Below are 19,285 nucleotides of genomic sequence, written 5' to 3' on the forward strand. Positions count from 1 at the left end.
GTCTCCTGAAGTTATGTATTACCCTTCAATTTCATTACTTTTCTTGCCAGTTTCCATTCTGCTCTCTCCCTTCACATGGTTAAGCTATGACTATTCCCCTTTTCTTGATCTCACTGTCTATGTCTCAGGAGAAAGGTGAACTTTCAACATCCATTACAAACTTACTGACTCCTACAGCTGTTTTATATGCTCTTAATACTACCCTGCCTGTAAGGACTGTACAAAAGTCCCATTTCCTCCATCTCCATCATATTTACTCCAATGATTGAACTTCCCATACAGAAATAGTTTTTGTTTCGAACCACAGCTCTCCATTGTTAACAAAGTCCTTGACCACATTTTATCCATTTCTATTCTCAATTCCTTAGCAGCCAGGATAGATTTCCCCTTGTCAACACCTTTCATCCCACTAGCCTTCACATTCAACAGTTCATTCTCTGCACTTTACCGTCACCTTTAAAGAGATTCCACCATCAAATATTTTCCTTTTTCCTCCTCAGTATTTTGCACAACCATTCCCTTCATGACTTCCTGGTTTTCTCTTCCATTCCCATTGGCCACCCCTTTATAAGGCACTTTGCAAATACAGGCAGTACAAATCAAAGTCTTCTCACCTCTTTCCTTTGCACCATCCAGTGACCCAGTCTTTACAGGTGAAGCAGCAATTCACTTGCACTTCTAATTTAGTTTGCTGTATTCGATGTTCACAATGACGGAATGCAGATTGGGCAGTAACTTTGCGGAACACCTGTGTTCCATCTAGAGTAGTGACCTTCAGCTTCCTGTCATTGCCTGCCACTGTAGTTCTCCATCCCACTTCCACTCTGATCTATTGGTCTGTGGCCTCCTGTCCTGTCAGAGTGAAGCCAATACAATTTTTAGGAGTGGCACCTCATCTTCCTTCTGGATGCAGTTTTGAATTGTACAACTTAAAGGTAACTTGAAGTTTCTGTCTGTGTCAATCATCCCTCTATTTGTTTTATTTCAACAGCTTGCTTCTGTTCTCAGAATGAATTGCATGCCTAGCCTGACTCACTGGGTATGTCTTCCTGCTCTACATTTTGCAACTTCCATATCCTTCCATTTTCTCACTTACTGACCAGGTAACCTTGTTTGCAGCTTATTCCTGTAGTCATACCATCCTCCCTGCTGTTTTTGACTCTGGGTTCCGAGGAAGGGTCTCTACCTTAAATACTGAACTCTGTATCTCTTCCCACAGGTGTGGCCTGACTGACTGGTTATTTCCAACATTTTCTGCTTGTTTTTTTTTTGTTTAAAGACTTTTATTGTGTTCTAAAGTTGTTCAAAATTAACTTTCTGTCATTTGTAAAGAAAACGGGTGCCCAGATGGTGTGTCTCCCGTTTACACTTTACCTCTATCTCTACAAAACAGACTAACAATCAACTTGGATGGTTGCCAGCACATCGAATTTGATAAGCTTTTTAAATATACACGCAAGGACAAATTGCACAATATTAATACAAAAAAGGGAAAAAGAGGTTAAATATAGATGACTGTGGGTTAACATTTCTAAGGAAAAGTGGTTATTTTAAGCCAATATGATTTGCTGACAACAGGCCGGAAGGGAGACAGTAGACCTAATTAGACCTCGAGTTTCAGGCGACACACCACGAACACATTTTTTGACTAACGCTAATGTCACCCCCCCAAAAAAAAACACTAAACCAGAATAGCTCCGGACGAAAATTATAATTTACAGGTAATGTAACAGCCAAACAGCCGGCCAACTAGAATAATCTTATTCTGCCTCAAGGCCGCGTTGTCCTTATTGATTAATGCATCATTTAGCAACGTGCAAATCCACACACATACAATGCATTCGGAACTTGTTTATGCTATCGACGTGTATATCAGTCATTAAAAGAACTGAGCGGAAATATTATGGTACTGTATCCACAAATGCAACCTGCCGTTCTCAACATCAATTGTATCAGTTGGTGATTGTACCCACAGTGTTACAATAAATAACATCTTTTCGTTTATTGGACCCTCCCTTCTAATTGATGCGAAGGCAGTGAACGTCCAGCTGTAGAATAACAAAATGTGTATCAATTCGACGACAAAAATACTAAATATTAAATGTAAAGCTAGACTAGCTTATTTCAAAATAACATTTTCACGTTATGTATGTGTGTGTGTATATATATATATATATATATATATATATACACACACATAAAAATAAACCATTGATACAAGATTTAAGTATAATACCAAATTTCCGATGTAAATGATCACAAGAGCCCCATTTTCGACATAGCTAGCTGGCGCTGATCATTTTCTGAAGGCTCGGCGTGGCTTTGAAATATCCGAGTGTTGAGAGATTAGCCTGGTCTCTACAGCAGTAACAGATCCGAGCAATGGGATTCTCTAAGAGTGCATGAATGTTACGCAAGTTCCTGCGCCTTCAATTTATCGAGAAGGGTTGCGAGGAGACCTGTTCCCTTTAACGGGGTTTTATAAACAGAGCCGTCAGGACTCAGGAGCGGGAGAGAGTGCATCTCCGCAATCCTTGATTCAGCAACATCCACTCCAGACTGCTCAGAAAACACAAGCATCCTCCCTCCAGCATAAGAGCAATGGTGCAAGATTGGAAAAAAACATCAGGTCTGTTGTTTTTCTGTTGAGGTGTAGAGACGCATTGCTGTGCCAAAAGGCGTAATCCTAACCAACTGAATATCGTCGATTCTTTAGAAGATTTCCTCATAAATATGCCAGCATTTCTGAATAATTATCGAAGACGGTCGAATCCCAGATGACTGGATTTTGCTAGTAACCAACCGTTGGTTAATTTTTAGTGGACCCGTCACGTTTGTTGAAGGCGTTGCTTGTCTTTTTTTTCTTTCTTGTTTGTTTTTGTTTTGTCCGATTTAGTAGTCCAAACGCCTTCTTGCTCTGAATTGTGATCCTCATTTCATGCATGTCCAGGGGTGGCAGGTTCGATTTTGATGATGGAGGGTCGTATTGTGGAGGTTGGGAAGATGGCAAGGCTCATGGACACGGCATCTGCACCGGCCCGAAGGGGCAAGGAGAATACGCGGGATCTTGGAGCCATGGTTTCGAGGTGGTGGGTGTATATACCTGGCCAAGTGGTAATACTTACCAGGGGACATGGGCGCAGGGAAAGAGACATGGTATTGGAGTGGAAAGCAAGGGAAAGTGGGTCTACAAAGGAGAATGGTGCCATGGATTCAAAGGACGATATGGGGTCCGGGAGAGCATTGGCAGCGGAGCCAAGTATGAGGGGACCTGGAACAATGGGCTACAAGATGGATACGGAACAGAGACCTATAGAGATGGAGGTAGGAGAAGAAACTTAAAACTGCTTATTCAAACGGTGACTTTTTTTTGCGAACTAAAGAGGCGCGATTGAGATATGTATTAATAGTAAAATAGCCACAAAGTTAATAATTGGAGTTAGTTACCGAAGGGAATCCCAGGAGAAACATGTTTCCTATAATTTGTAGTTTAGTAATAAATTACCAATCTGTCAGTCTAAAGCAGAAATTCTAAGATAAGAATGCGGGAGATTTCCTTTATCAGTCGGTATCAATGATTTGTGAAACTGAAGAACTTGTTTCAACGTCCAAACCACAAATGCATAACCATAATGGAAATGAAATTAATACAAGACCAATTAGAAGTGAAGATAAAAAGCAACCAAAAGCAAATATCTAAATTACACTACAGTTAAAAAGTGCAGCCAAGGATACAGGTTTTATCCTTGTTAGTTTGAAAGTCTGCGTCTAAAACAGGCAATTACGACAACTAGAGAAAACTTTCAAGCCTTTTAATTAGACGCCCAAATGAAAGACATACTGCATAAATATATGAAATAAAATCTATTATTGTAAACAGTACATGCGATGCAATGCCAGCAACAAGGCATTCTGTAAGGATATGTGAACAAATAATATTTATCTGCACTGGCAGGTGTGAATGAGTGATGGGTTTTCTATGAATCATAAAGCCAATTATTCTAAAGAAAATATGGTTTTAGATGTGCACAAAGCTATAAACATGAATAGGCAAAAAATGTAGATCAATAACGAACATGGCAACCATTCCATAAGAAGGAATAAGAAGAGGCCGTGTTATTTAACCGCGAAGGTTTCATGATAGGCTCGTGATGACTAGGCAATGTTTGCAAGTTAATATCCAGGTCTGCTGACTTAGCAGAAATCATGTAATTATTGTATCGAAGCTTTCAGGTTATTCAAATAAACTCGCTTGTCTAGTCTTGGCCATCGTACAAAACTTTTCCGCATTGTGGGATAAAATGCGGTTTTCAAACATTGTGAAGCTTGTGTTCAACTGCAACCGAAGAACAGCATGCACCAAATTTTATTGCGAAGCAATCGGGTCTGCTTTAACTCTGCATGGGACTAATTTATGATTTCAGTCCTATGGTGGTGATTACAATAAAGTCACTGAGACCAAATATCTATGTGTAACACGGAAGGGGTAGGGAATGACCAGACGAAAAAAAATGGGCTGGAACCCTTTAAGAGAACGATTCTTTACCGACAAATAATATCGATTAACAAAGCACGGAATTGCAGAGATAATGCCACAGATTTAGAGGATCTTTGGGTAGTACGTTGATAATCACGTTGGGGTGATAATAGTAATAGTTTATTCAAATATGATATTATTAATTTATAACGTACCGGAAACAATACTGTATGCTTAGATTGCTCCGATTACATGGTATTACATTTTAAATTACCTAAAGTGGGATGGAAGCGGAAGTTGATATGATAAAAAGCAAATCCGAATTAAACCGAAAGGATGTCGGATGTCCGTTTGCATCTGTAATACATTGGAAAACTAGCATTCTGGCATTTTAAAATGTCACCTTAAATTGAACTACGAAGAAGCTTCTTCAAAATTAAAAAGGCTGTACTTATTTTCAAACACTTGCGTTTTTGGCGTTCGGTTCACGGAGCCGGCAGTAAGAATGTCAACAAATTAATGCAGTTATTTTCCGCCATCTCTGGAATACTCACCCACCTGCCACATCATTGTGAACTGGAGAAGTGGAAGACAATTTAAGTTTTATATTCTTACAATGTGACTTGAATTACTCCATTCCAGGTAAAAAGACATTCAGCCCATCAAGTCTGTGCTGGCTCTGAGCATGGCAACTCTTCCCCTTATTTTTCTATAATCTATAGTCCTTCACATAGATGATCAATTCCCACGATTCTCCTGCCTCCACATATACCAGTGGAAATTTACAATAGGCATCTGTCAGACTACCCAGACCATACTTCAGGGTATGAAAAGAAAGTCGGAGCACACATGGGAACCCCCAGTCACAGGGAAAGCGTGCAAGCCCCACGCAGAGAACTCTTGTGTTTGCTATATCATCACGTTACTCTTATGGATCATACTGCTACCCTTGAAGAGATAAATGACCCTTTTTAAAAGATGAAGATAAGATAATATATATTTACATAAATGTCTTGTGCACCATGTAATAATGATGAAAAGCCCTTAAAATGTGCAATCATATTGTGTCAGTTTGCACTGATATGAAACCAGACTTAAACAATTTTCAAGTAATGAAACCTGTCACAACCTTGAATCTTGCAATTGATATTAAGGTTTATGTTATTCCACTTAAGGAACCTAGGTTTTAAATTTTAATAATCAGGTAAGTTTATATGAATGGACTGCAGAAGTAGAAAAATATTGTATTTAACAGGCTGTAACAATCCTTTAAATATGAACTGGGGACACTAACTGCACCATTTATAAAGGAACACTGCGGGAAATATGGTAAATAAACGAAAAGAATCAAACCATTGCAGCAAAAATATTAAAATTAATTTGCTATTGATTTTTTTTACACATTTAGTGCTTTCTTCATTTTATTTAAAACAACCCACTGTAATGTTAAGTGCATACAAAATTGTTGAAATATTGAAAGAAATTCCTACAATAAACGTGGGACAAAATGCCTTGCATATAACTGAAAGATCTTGTGAATACCTTGCCATGAAGCAATTTAGCCATTGTACAGAGACAGATGTTTGTAAAGTTTTTTCACAAATACTTGGAATATAAATTTTTAACATTGTTTCACTTGAAGATAACCTTATTTTATAGCAATTGTACTGGAATACAACTCCAAAACATGAAGCATAAAACAAAAGCAAAAATAGTTGAAAAGTTTGCAATTAGAAACATTAAATAGCTAGAAAACATAAACATGGAACATGAAATTAAGATGATTATTTGTAACATTTCCTCAAGTTGTGGTTCATTTAAAGGGCTATAATTATGAAAATCATGATACAGGTACCTGGGGAAATCTAATCAGAATATCTAATCTAATAATAATCAGAAAACATTTTTAAAATCCAAAACTACTTAAATATGTATGTCTTCATTCCAAAAATACTTCTGCACAAAAATCTTATTAAATTTAATACTCCTACTTTATTGCACTTTTGAAACAATAATTAACATCTACATTTGAACAAGTATTTCTGATGATGATGTTAGCTGATGGTGGCCAAAATGAAGATATGGGGATCTACTTTCATTACATTTGCCAGCCACTAATTGGACAAAATTATCTAAAGGTAGGATCTTACCAACCATTGAGTAGGCAGCTCAATAATGATCTTGGCCACCTGGCTAGGCAACACCAGACCCCATCTCCTTGTGCCCCACATACCCTCCCAAGTAATATGAAAGGTAGGATTTCATAACATAATAGAACTCTGATTGCCATGGTTGGTGAGAATTGGTTGGAGCAGAGATGACAATACTTGAACCAATTTATTGGGTGATGGAGATCACAAATTCAGCCAAATGTAAGCAAAATGTAGGTTCTGAAGAAGCAGGAATTAATCTTGGTTTTGGTTGCTGCTGTTCTTGATCCCCATATAACCTACACAATATACCTTCTGGGCAGTTTGATTTTGATGTCTGGATCCAAGGAGTGTCTTGAGTGTGTCTGTCTACACCCCTTGGATGACCTACAAAAATGTCAGCTTGGCAGCTTGACATCCAACACATTGAGTTTTCATTCTGATTGAATGTCACCACTGAGCATCACCAAACATGATTATGGCTAGAAAGAAAAAACGATTTATCAGCATGAACAAGTACTTTGTGCCTGGCTTCATGGAAGAAGAGACAAAAATGCTCCGAGAAGTACTGGAGTGCAAGTACTAGTATCAAAAAGGAAATGAAAAGAAATTAGTATTCGTTAAAGAAAACTAGTAGAGATAATGATCCTGAAAACGCTTTAAATACCAAGGAGATGATGATATACATTATAGAGTTTCAAAGGTTGTAGAGATAATGTTACCATCTTCCAAAAATCTGTACTTCCGGAATAATTCCTGCAGATGCGACCCGTCTATTTAAGAAAGAGAATAAAACAGGAACCTAAGTGACAGTGTGAGCCTCAACTACTCACAATCTGTCACAAATATGATGATGTTTGTCTCTGACGTCCTAATGAAGGGTCTCGGCCTGAAACGTCGACTGTTTACTCTTTTCCATAGATGCTGCCTGGCCTGCTGAGTTCCTCAGCATTTTGTGTGTGCTGCTATTCACAATCTATGTCAACATTTGGCCGAGGGAACTTTTCAAAGTTTGCCGGTGGAATGGAACTGTGGGAATGTGAACAAGTTACAAAGCAGTGAATCTTGAAAAAAATCTACCCTGGAGTGTGGCAGATTTCAAAACGGAGACTGATAGTTTTCTGAATATTAGGGCAATCAAATGATGAAGGGAAAGGGCAAAAAATCACATTAAACGGGAAAACCAACCAAATTCTTGTTGAACAGTACTGAGGGCCAAATGGCCTTGGTGTTACTTCTTACGTTCTTTTAATGTTTGCTATATGAATGTTCAGTGAGTATCACAGACAATGTTAATGTATTCTTCAGACCATGGTTGGGATAACTGGATTATTTTGTTTGTTGTAGAAATCAAAGGTGCTGGTGTGTGGCAAAGTCTGCAGATACAAGAAAATCAAATACAGCTACAGTATTTCAAGTTTTGCCGGCTATATATATATTATTATACAAGATATGATCATTGGACCAAAGAAGGTCAAAGGTGACCTGATAGAGGTATATAGAATTATATGAGTCATTGATAGGCAAAATCATTTTCTCATGATGTTGGTATCAAATAACAGAGGATTTAAAATAAAAGCAAGGAGCTTTAAAGGGGATCTGAGGGGAAAACATTTATGTTACAGAGAATGATCGATTCTTGTAACTCACTGCCAGAGGAAGTAGTAAAATAGTAAACAATCCATGTTTAAGAGGATTTTGCACAGGTACTTAAATAGGCAAGGCTTAGAGACTGAGAGTAATCTGATAGAGGTAGATAAAATTATATGAGTCATTGATAAGGATGGATTGATATTTTTTGCATTATATGGATATCAAAAACAAGAAGACATAGGTTTAAGATGAGAGGAAGGAGTTTTAAAGAGAACTTAAGGGGAAAGATTTCTTTTACAAAGAGTGGTACAAAGTAGTAAAGTTAAATACGATCACAATGTTGAAGAAGCATTTAGAAAGGCACTTAAGGATACAGACCTAGTGCAGACAAATGTAATTAGTGTAGATAAGGAAAAAGGTTGCTGAGGATATGGTCAGCTGAAAGATGCATTATAATGTGCACAATGCTATGATTTCATTCAAGATTCTACAACCTTTAGCTGAAAGGTAATCTGACGTGCTGTTGTAGCCCCCCGGTAAGCCTCAGGCTTGCTCAACTCGCTGTCGTCTAGGGGAAGCAGCCTTCAGCCCCGTCAAACTGGGTGTGGATGCTGTGTGATGTACCCCACCCTGCCAAATAACAGACAATACACCATATGCCAATAAATGATTACAATTTATAGATATTACTGGAACTATGTAATTCATTGAGATAAAATATAAAAGGAAAGTAAAAGGCGCCAAACTTATCAAAGTTCAACCTCTTCATGCACAAACAGTTGGAGCTCTAGTAATGATCTTCTTTTCACCATTCGATCCCCTCTGACCACCTCGACCCGCTGCCTGGTACCAACCAAGGTGGTCGACCAGATGCTCCACACAAGTCTGTCTTCGTCTCCTCCCCTCGTCGAAGACCCTGGACCTCGGACTCCGGCTTGGGATCCGCCCCATCGGCCAGCCCGCAGCATCGCGTCCACTCTCTCTCTCTCCATTGCGCCTTCTGCCCAAAAACCCGCGCATCACAATAGCTTACAGACACACAAGAAAGAATAACATCTATCCCAATTGGTTAGCAACTGAATACAACTCCCTCTATAACCCAAACAAGCTGCTAGCGAGAGAACTTTCTCAGCAGTTAACATAACAAAGAAGCCATTTTGATTAGCCTATGCAGTAACATAAAAGAAGAAACCCCTTACACTGTAAAGGGACATTTCCAGAATTGTATGAACAAAGGAAATATCAGTGCTAGATTTTTAAGAATATTTGGGAAGTTTTAATGATTGTAGTTCACTGTTTGGAGACACAAAGAAAGATCAAATAGTTATGTACTAAACTTAAAAAAAAAAGCCTTATTTTTGAAATAAATCTTGAAAAAATATGGTTTATAACTTTTGCTTATTACTAAATCTATCAATTTACTATCAGAATCCTGATAGCAAGTATTATCATAGAAATATTCCTAATTCTTCAGATATTTTTATTCCAACCAACTAAAACCTCAATACATACCATACATTTTTAATTCCATTCCTGCCTGTTAGTAAAGAAATGGATTGCAGAATCAAAATCACCAAATCTTAGCACTTTGACTATTTATATAATTGATTAAGGAGATAATACAAAGGAAGAAAACAGCACTGTTTCTATCTACAACTAACAGATGTGATGGAGGAGGATCTTCTGGATATCAACCAATAATACAACAAGCTGTTTATTGCTTCATGTGTTTATTGAAAGGAATACTTTGAAGCTCTAATTTCAAATGGAGGTTATAATTTTCTTTTTTTTTCCCAAAATCAGCCTTTTAGAGGGGCAATCTGGTTTACCCCATGCTCTATTTTGGTTTTTATAGGGGCAGTAAGTTCCAGCCATATGTGGAAATTTATGATTGTGGGAAGAATTGAGAATGAGTGACCAATTTCACTTTATATATTTTGACAAATTGATTTGCTTCCTTCATTTTATGGTGATGTCTGTTTGTTGTGGTAGGCTTTAAGGATGAATTGTTTGATTTCTGTTGGTCTGGCCAATGGATAATCTACATATTTGAAAGTATATTTGAATTTAAACAGTAGTTTCCAGAGGATATTTGGCTGTGAAGGGCTTTGAATGTGGCAGATGAGATTGATTTTTGTCCTTATTGCCTGATTGTCAGGCGTCGCCCATAGAGAACACAGACAGAACTAATTTGGGGTATTTGCTATTGCTTCTTCTAGCCTGTCTGATATTTTCCCCAATTAATTTAAGTGGAAGAACAATTAGTTCCATAGTGGCATATGAAGTGTTGAGTCAGAGTTTCCTCTCTGCATTTTGATGAAACAATATTTAATGCTTGCGTAGTGAAGTCGGAAACCAACTGCTAGAAATCAAGTCTAGGGCCTATTTACATTTTTGTTATTCAGGTTGATATTTTTCCTTATCAGCCCAAAGGAGAGTACTTTAATCAAGATTAAATGTAGTATTCTACACTGAGTCAAGCTTACATATCTTTGAGTACGAGTAGCCTCAATAAACAGTATGTTGTTTTAACATTATAATTCAGCACCAACTTTTGTATCATCACATGGCATTCATGCAAATCTTTTGATATCTAACTTGGATTTTTTAAATCATATCATTATTATTGTAGTTGTCATGAAATGTGGGGGAGGCTTGACCCAAATGCAGAATAACATAGATGATTTAGTGGTGAGTGATAACTTTTATTAACAAATTACTAAATAACAAGCCACAAGTGGCCACAAAACAATTGAGAACAGATACTTAACACCACAAGGCAACAAGGTAAGTAAAGTCTAGGAATAACTGGCTGAAGCTGGCTGGTTCAATGAGTGAACAAAGGACTGTGGCTGAGAGCTGAGTTTGAATAGGTTGCAGGTGATTTCTATTAGCTGGGTGGAGACTGGGAGGTGCCTGCTTGTGTGGGGCTGACAGCACCTCCCCTTCTCAGGCTGGCACCCAATGGCCCAGGATGATCCGAGTGGGTCCAGTTGAACTACTTGATGAGCAATGGATCCAAAATGAAACTGAGTGGCACCCAAGACCTTCCTCCAAGCTGTGTCCTTTCCAGTTGACCAGGTACTGCACACCCTCTTCACGATGATGGGAATCCATCAGCCGGCAAACTGTGTGCATTGGACCCTTGGTTCCAGAGGTGCATGCTTAGGTGGGGTTGAGTGGTCCATGGGCCATGGACTGGAGGCAGGACACATAGAGTGATCCTGAGGAATGGTGGCAGCTGGATGCAGTAAGTGACTGGGTTGATGCAATGTGTAATCATAAAGGGACCAACGAACCGGGGCGAGAGCTTGCGGGAAACAATGCACAGGGACAGTTCTTGGGTGGACAGCCAGACGCAGTCCCCAGACTGGAGTAGTCTGGCTGGGTGCCAATGGCATTCATCCTGGTGGCAGTAGGCATGGTTAGCAGCTAGGATGGTCCCCTGTGCTCCTTTCCAAACATTCTGGCATTGGTGAACCAGTGTCCTGGTGGACGGAACCTCCGCTGCTGGTTCCTCCACGGAGTAGCCGTGAAGCACTTCAAAGGGCAGAGGAGGTGTGTAGATTGCGGGACAGTTTAGTCCAGAGCAGATACGTCTTCCATGCAGGAGGGTGAGAGGCAGCGGAGCATTGCAGAAACTTTTCCACTAGCTGATTGGCTCTTTCTGATTGACTGTCAGTCAGAAGACAAACTCACTGTGGTGCGGAGGATGAAGCAGAAGGTTTGCTAGAAGTAGGAGAGGAATTGTGGCCCTTGGTCCAACACAGTGTCCTGAGGGAAACCACGGAGGTGAACTACAAGTTGGAGAACCAGGTCTGCTGTCTCAGTGGACAACAGAAGTTTGGGGAGGGCAATGAAGTAGGCCACCTTGGAGAACTGATGCTCCACAGTCATGTTCAGCATGGCCCCATCAGAAAGTGGCAAACCCATGAAGAAATCCATGGCGATGTGGGACCATGGGTGTCAGGGGACTAGTAGGGGCCGCAAGAGCCCAGAGGGCTGCTGGTTGGAAGAATTGGATGAGGCACATTAAGGGCAGACAGTGACAAATTTAACATACATCTGTGATTATGGTGGGCCACTAGATTCGGTGTCGCAGAAAACCCAAGCCTGTCTTGCACCTGGATGACCAGAATGGGTCCACGAGAGTGCCTCAGAACGCATGGCCTCTGGCATGTACTCGTCAGATGTGTTGGCCAGAGCAGATTTGGCTGTCAAGATGCCAGGTGATTGGGGCAACGATCTGTGAGGATGGAATGATGGGCTGAGGGTCGATCTTCATGTCGGCCTGGTTGAACTGTCCCGACAGGGTGTCTGCCTTAGTGTTCTTGGACCAGGTTGGTAGGAGATGAAGTTGAATTGCTTGAAGAAGAGGGCCTGGCACGCCTGACATGGGTTAAGTTGGCAGGTCTGTTGTATGGATATGTGATTCTGGTGAGGGTTCAGATTTTTCCAAGCCAATGTGTCCATACCTCCCAGACTATTTAATGATGAGTAGCTCCCTGACTCCCATGATGGCACTGTGTAGAGTTGAACTTGCATGAGAAGAAAGCACAAGAGTATAGCTTCCTTGGTGAAGATAGCCCTGGCACTCACGTCATATGCGTTCACCTCTATCACAAAAGGTCTAGAAGGCAGGGAATGTGAGCAGTGGTGAAGCACCTTTCGAGCTCCTCGGAAGTGTGGTCCCTGCAGCAGACCAGGTTATATGTGAGGTAGGAGATTCGGTGAGGAGGATAGGAGGAGTGGCAATTTGGCTGTAGTTCCTGATGAAACGGCAGTAAAAGTTGGAGAGCCCAAGAAGTGCTGTGACTGTTTGAGGAAACACAGTTGTGGCTATTCAACGATGGCTTGCACTTTACATGGGTCCATGGTTATGAATTGGAGTAAAAGGATGTAACCCAGGAAGGATTGGGCTGAGGAATTAGCGTTTTTCTAACGCAGTACAGCTGGTTTTCGAGGAGACACTAAAGGACTGAATAGATATGACACACATGGTCTTGGGGGTCCTTGGAAATGGTGAGGGTATCGCCAATGTAGAAGAACACATACGTGTGTAGCATTTCTGGGTGGATCTTGTTATTGAGGGCTTGGAAAATGCTGGACTGTTGGAAAGTCCAAAAGGTATCACTAAATATTCTTTGTGACAGTGGGTGTTATGAACACCGTCTTCCACTCATCTCCCTGGTGGATGCAGATCAGGTTGTACACGCTCCATTGATCTGGGCCCTGCAGAGTCTTGCCAATACACTATCCATCAAGGGGACTGGGTAGCGTTTCTTAATTGTAATCTTGCTGAGTCCATAGTAGTCAATGTAGGGACAAAGACCTCCTTACTTTTTCTTTGACAAAGAAGAATCCTGCAGAACTGGGAACTGGGATGGTTGAATGAAGCTGTGCTGTTGTGCTTTGGTGATGCAGTCATTTATGGCTTGGGTCTCAGGAGGGGAGGTGAGAACAGATGACCACGGGAGGGCTGGAGCCTGGGACGACATCGATAACCATGTTGTATGGTTTGTGAGGAAGCAAGGTGCTCACTTCACTTTTACTGAAGGTGATGGCACAGTAACGGTACCCTTGTGGGGGTTTGGTGAGGTCGAGAATTTTCTCATTTGCCATGGATTTACAGGGTGAAGTCAGCTGAGGTCCCAGGCAGGTGGTCTGTTAGGTGGGCACAACTCAGCACTGAACTAGATGACCAGGTAGAGTGAGTGGAGGGCCAAGATGAGAGGAGTGTTGGGTGAATTGATAAGGAGGAATTGGATGAACTTGTGATACAGAGAGTTGTAAACTTAGTCAGTTCCACCACGGGCACTAGCCTCCATCGTGTCCAGGACATCTTCAAGGAGCGATGCTTCAAAAAGGAAGCATCCATCATTAAGGACCACCATCACCCAGGTCATGCCTTTTTCTCATTGCTACCATCAGGGAGGAGGCACAGAAGCCTGAAGGCACACACTCAATGATTCAGCAACAGCTTCTTCCCCTCTGCCATCCAATTTCTGGTTGGACATTGAACCCATGACCACTACTTCACTACTTTTTAATTTCTATTTTTGCACTATTTAGTTAATTTAATGATTTTACATATATACTTACTGTAATTCACACCTTTTCCCTATTATTATGTATTGCATTGTACTGCTGCTGCAAAGACAACAAATTTCATGACTTATGCCAATGATATTAAACCTGATTCTATTCTCCCTGATGCTCATGTGCATAGACCATCCAAGACACCGAGGAACCTTGCAAAGAAAATAGATCATAGTCTGATAAAGGGAAAGCTTTCAACAGAATTTACTTCAAGGCTTAAGAAAATCTGTCAAACAGAGCTCAATAGTAAAAGTATAACAAAGACAATAAAGACTTTTGCTATACACGTTTAACGTATTCTTTTGGCATAATATCTTGGTCTGAAACTGATCTGTAAAATTTACAAGGAAAAGTAGGAACTAAATGACAAATTTTAGAGTACACAATGCATACTCAAACACAGATTAACACTGTCTAGGACAGAAGGAAGAAGAGAAGTTAAAAAAATTACACAACACTCAGATAAAATTTCTAAGGATATACAGACGTATTTTTGTCAACAAAAAAGGTTTCAGCACGCATGTGCAATTCTAAGATGTACACACTACTAAACTTGAATGAACACAAAACGGAAAAATACTAAACACAACCCAGAAAAATAAAGAAATTATCACTACAGAAGAAATAATTAACCAATGGAAGATATCCCCACGATCTGACAAAGAAAGTTTTGAATACCTGGCTGGAGAACTCTTCCAAGAAACAGAAGGGGTTCCTTGTGGCAAGACAGGACCAGGTGGTTAACACAATAAAATATCAAAAATACATGATAAAAGACATGCAAATTCAAGACAATAAATGCAGAAAATGCCAAGACAAACCAGAAACAATCCAACACATTATAGGACCCTGCAGCAGTTTAATTCCTTACTTCCACCGGCACAATCAAGTGGCAAATACCAGTCACCAAAATCTTGTTTTAAACTACAAGCTCATAAAAGACAACATACCTTACCATAAGTACAAACCTGATCTAGTTTTAGAGTCAGAATCCTACCAATTATATGATGGCTGATCCATTATTACAGATAGGACAATCCATAATAACTGTCTGGATATAATATTAGAGGATAAACAAGAACAACTTAATAGATGTAACATTCCAAACACACACACAACACACAGAAATCAATTTGGAAAAACTCCGGAAATATGCTGAATTATAAGAGGAAGTTGAAAGACTATGGAACATGAACAGGATATACATTGTCTCAAAAGTAATATCTACAACTTGCATCATCCCAAAGTTACTAGCCTTAAACAATTAGGCTTACACAGCAATATTTATGTAAATCTCCAGAAAGCCACAATACTAAACACCACTATAATAGTCCGAAAGTTCCTAGCAATTGTGAAATGAGTGTGCTTGGTTATGCCTGTACCTCGTGTTTTACCATCTTGAGCTGAAAAATAAATACTAATAATAAGAAGAAATAAATATCGAGAGCATGAAATGAAGAGTCCCTGAAAATGTGTCGTTAGGTTGTGGGAACAATTCAGTGATGGGTGAGTGAAGTTATCCCCTCTGGTTCAAGACCATGGTGGTTGAGACGTAACAACTGTTCCTCAACTTGGTGGTGTGAGTCCTGAGGCTCCTGTACCTTCTTCCTGATGGAAGTACTGAGAAGGAGCGTAGCCTGAGTGTTGGTGTCCTTGATTATGGATGCTGCTTTCCTGCGATAGTGGTCCGTGTAGATGTACTTAATTGTGGGAGGGCTTTATCTGTGACACCCTGGGCTATATCCACTACTTTCTGTAGGTTTTTCTGTTCAAGGGCTTTAGTGTTTCCACACCAGACTGTGATGCAGACAGTCAATATACTCTCCGCCGCACATCTTTTGAAGTTTGTCAAAGTTTTGGATGACGTGCCAAATCTTTGCAAACTTCTAAGAAAGTAGAAGCAGTGCTGTGCTTTCTTCATAATGGTACTTAAGTGCTGGACCCAGGACAGATCCTTTGAAATGATAATACAGAAATATTAAAAGTTGCTGACCATCTCCACCTCTGATCGCCTGATGAGGACTGGCTCACAGGCCAATGGTTCCCTTCTCCTGAAGTCAATATTCAGCTCCTTGGTCCTGCTGTCATTGTGGCACCACTCAGCCAGATTTTTAATCTCCTTCCTATATGCTGATTCATCACCACCTTTGATTCAACCAACGACAGTGGTGTCATCAGCAAACCTAAATATGGCATTGGAGTTGTACTTATCCTCATTGTCATCGGTATAAAGTGAGTAGAGCAAGGGGCTAAGCACACAGCCTTATGGTGCACCTGTGCTGATGAAGATTATGGAGGAGATGTTGTAGCCTGTCCGAACTGACTGGCATCTGCAAATGAGGAAATCGAGGATCCAGTTGCACAACGAGGTATTGAAGCCTAGGTCTTGAACCTTATTGATTAGTTTTGAGGGGATGATAGTATTGAATGCCGAGCAGTAGTCAATGAAATATGCATCTTCACTGTCCAGGTGTTCCAGGGTTGAGTGAAGAGCCAATGAAATGGCATGTGTTATGATGGAAGGAAAATTGGAGCAAATTCAAGTCTCTTCTCAGACAGGAGTTATTATGTTTCATCACCAGCCTCTCAAAACACTTTATCACAGTAAGATGTAAGTGCTACTGGATATCAATCATGGGGGAAGATTACCAAGTTCTACTGTGGTACTGTATAATTAAAACTTGCTTGAAGCAGGTGGGTACTTCAGACTGCCAAAGCAAGAGGTTAAAGATTTCAGCCTTGACCAGGTACCCCATCTGGGCCAGATGCTTTCCATGGGTTCAAGCTGTTGAAGAATGCTGTCAGAGACAAATCACATGACCATTGGGGGCTATTGCTTCCATGTTTTAATGGTCAAAGTGAACATAAAAGTGGGCATTGAGCTTATCTGAGAGTGAAACCTAGACATCACCTGTGTTGCTTTGTTTCACTATGTAGTAGATGATAGCATTCAAGCCCTGTCACAGCAGCTGAACATTCTTCAGTGATTCAGGTTTAGTCAGGAACTGCCACTTCGTATGTGAGATGGCTTTACAGAGATTGTACCTGGACCTCTTGCATTTTGCTTGGTTGCCAGATCTGAATCCACTGATCTGTCCCTCATCGGACTGTCGATCTCATGGTTCATCGAGGGCTTGTGGTTGTGGAAGACTCTTAGTGATTTTGTGGGGACACACTCATCTATGATGGTTTTTATAAAGTTCGTGACCACTGTGGTGTATTTGTTCAGATCCTCTGGTCAGTCCTTGATCACGGCGAAGTCCATTGCCTTGAAGCAATGCAGTTGCCACTCCTCTGCCTCCTGCAACCACATTTCTGTTGTCCTTACTTCTGGAGCCTTGCTGTTTAACCTCTGCTTGTATGTAGGTAGGCAGAGGACAGCCAAGTGATCAGATTTCCCAAAGTGTGGTCTAGTCATAAAACAGTAGGCAATTGTAATCGTAGTATAGCAGTGCGAGTGTGTTGGGACCCCTGGTGCTTCAGGTTATATGTTGATGACAATTGGGTAAAGATTTCTTCAAACAAGCCTGATTGATGCCTCAACAATGATTTTAAAGGTGTCGGGGTAGGCTGTTTCATGTTTGCTGATGGCAGTGCTCAGTACTTCGAGTGTCTGCTTAACATTGGCCATTGGTGGTATATAAACTGTGGTCAGGATCACAGAGGAGAACTGTCAGCACTTAATCATTAGATGTTCCAAGTTGGTGGAATGAGAGTGTGAAAAGGCTGCTGCAGTTGAGCACCACAAAGAGTTTATCATGAATTACCGACCCCCACCCTTTCTCTTCTCTGAATCAGCAGTCCAGTCCGTCCTATGTATCGAGAAGCCCTCGGGTCTGATTGCCAAATCTGGCAAGTCCAGAGTAAGCCATCTCTCTGTGAAATACAGAATGTAGCAATTCCTCAGTTCCCTCCGATACAGCCTTAAGTCCTCAGTCTTGTTCTCCAGTGACTGTACATTTGCTAACAAGATACGATGTAGGGGAAGTTTCATACCCCTTTGAGTAGTCTGGCTTGGAGTCCTATCCTCTTCTCTCTCTTTTGGCCATTTGTCCACTTAAAGGTGCCATACCTGCATGCTTGAGAGTTAAATCCGTTGTACTTCAGCAGATCGTGAAATCACTCGTTTGTTAAACAATTCAAAAGTATGTTACATAAAAGGAAATTACAGGCTGCAGATTACAGTGAGAGTACTTCAGAAGCTATGTTCCCTCCAAGCTGTGCACATGTGCGCGCACACGTTTTTCAACCAGCGCACAAAAGGTTAGTTACCTAAAATAATGTAGTAATTAATAATTATGCTTATTGAAAGTAATCTTTTAGCTAAATGTTTCTGTTAACTAGTTAGTTGGCTAAATACTGTCACAAGAAATTGATAAACATCACATACAAAGTAGCTTTACAGGTTTTAATTGATGTCTTTGATTAACTGGCTGCACTGTACAAGATTCTGCAAAAGAGTGGCCTGACACTGATTGATTCACTACATTTTGCGCGAGGCAAAATTAACAAGATAAGAAAGCAGTATCTGGGAGACAATGTTTCATGGAGTAACAAAGTTAAAGTTTTGCTAATCCAACAACGTGAGGAAAACGTCACAGTAGATACAAGTTCACTGTTGACTTTTATAAATAGTCTTTGTGTTCATTTAGAAGAAAGGTTTCCTGAAGCTGAGGTACAAGAATGGTCAGTTTGTGATTTCTCCGCAATTGCAGATTGTGACTTCACATTTGGCAATGAACAAGTTAATGCCTTATGTCTAAAGTATCATGATTTTCTAGCTGAAAATACTGTAATAGTTAGACAGTTTAATGATTTCAAATTTTCCGTGGAAGAAAAAAATTAAATCCAAACTGATTTCAAACTTTGCTCAAATGGTGGCATTTGTACTTCAAAATGAACAGTTTTGTGACCTTGCACAGTTGATGGACATTGGGGGAAACTTTCTTGCGTCTAGTGCGGACTG

The 19,285-nt window shown here is 40.3% G+C and overlaps 1 protein-coding gene across 1 annotated transcript in view; it reads left to right on the plus strand.

Annotated features, from left to right (window-relative positions):
* The first annotated feature begins 2,909 nt into the window (after positions 1-2,909).
* jph3b (junctophilin 3b) overlaps positions 2,910-19,285 on the plus strand; it is a 134,232-nt gene continuing 117,856 nt past the window's right edge. Inside the window, exon 1 of the mRNA XM_063067001.1 lies at positions 2,910-3,324. Within this exon, the coding sequence (XP_062923071.1) occupies positions 2,943-3,324 (382 nt within the window). The 5' untranslated portion in view covers positions 2,910-2,942. The remainder of the gene's footprint in view (positions 3,325-19,285) is intronic.

Source organism: Mobula hypostoma, chromosome 14 (assembly GCF_963921235.1).
Source record: "Mobula hypostoma chromosome 14, sMobHyp1.1, whole genome shotgun sequence".
In the NCBI taxonomy this organism is placed as follows: domain Eukaryota; kingdom Metazoa; phylum Chordata; class Chondrichthyes; order Myliobatiformes; family Myliobatidae; genus Mobula; species Mobula hypostoma.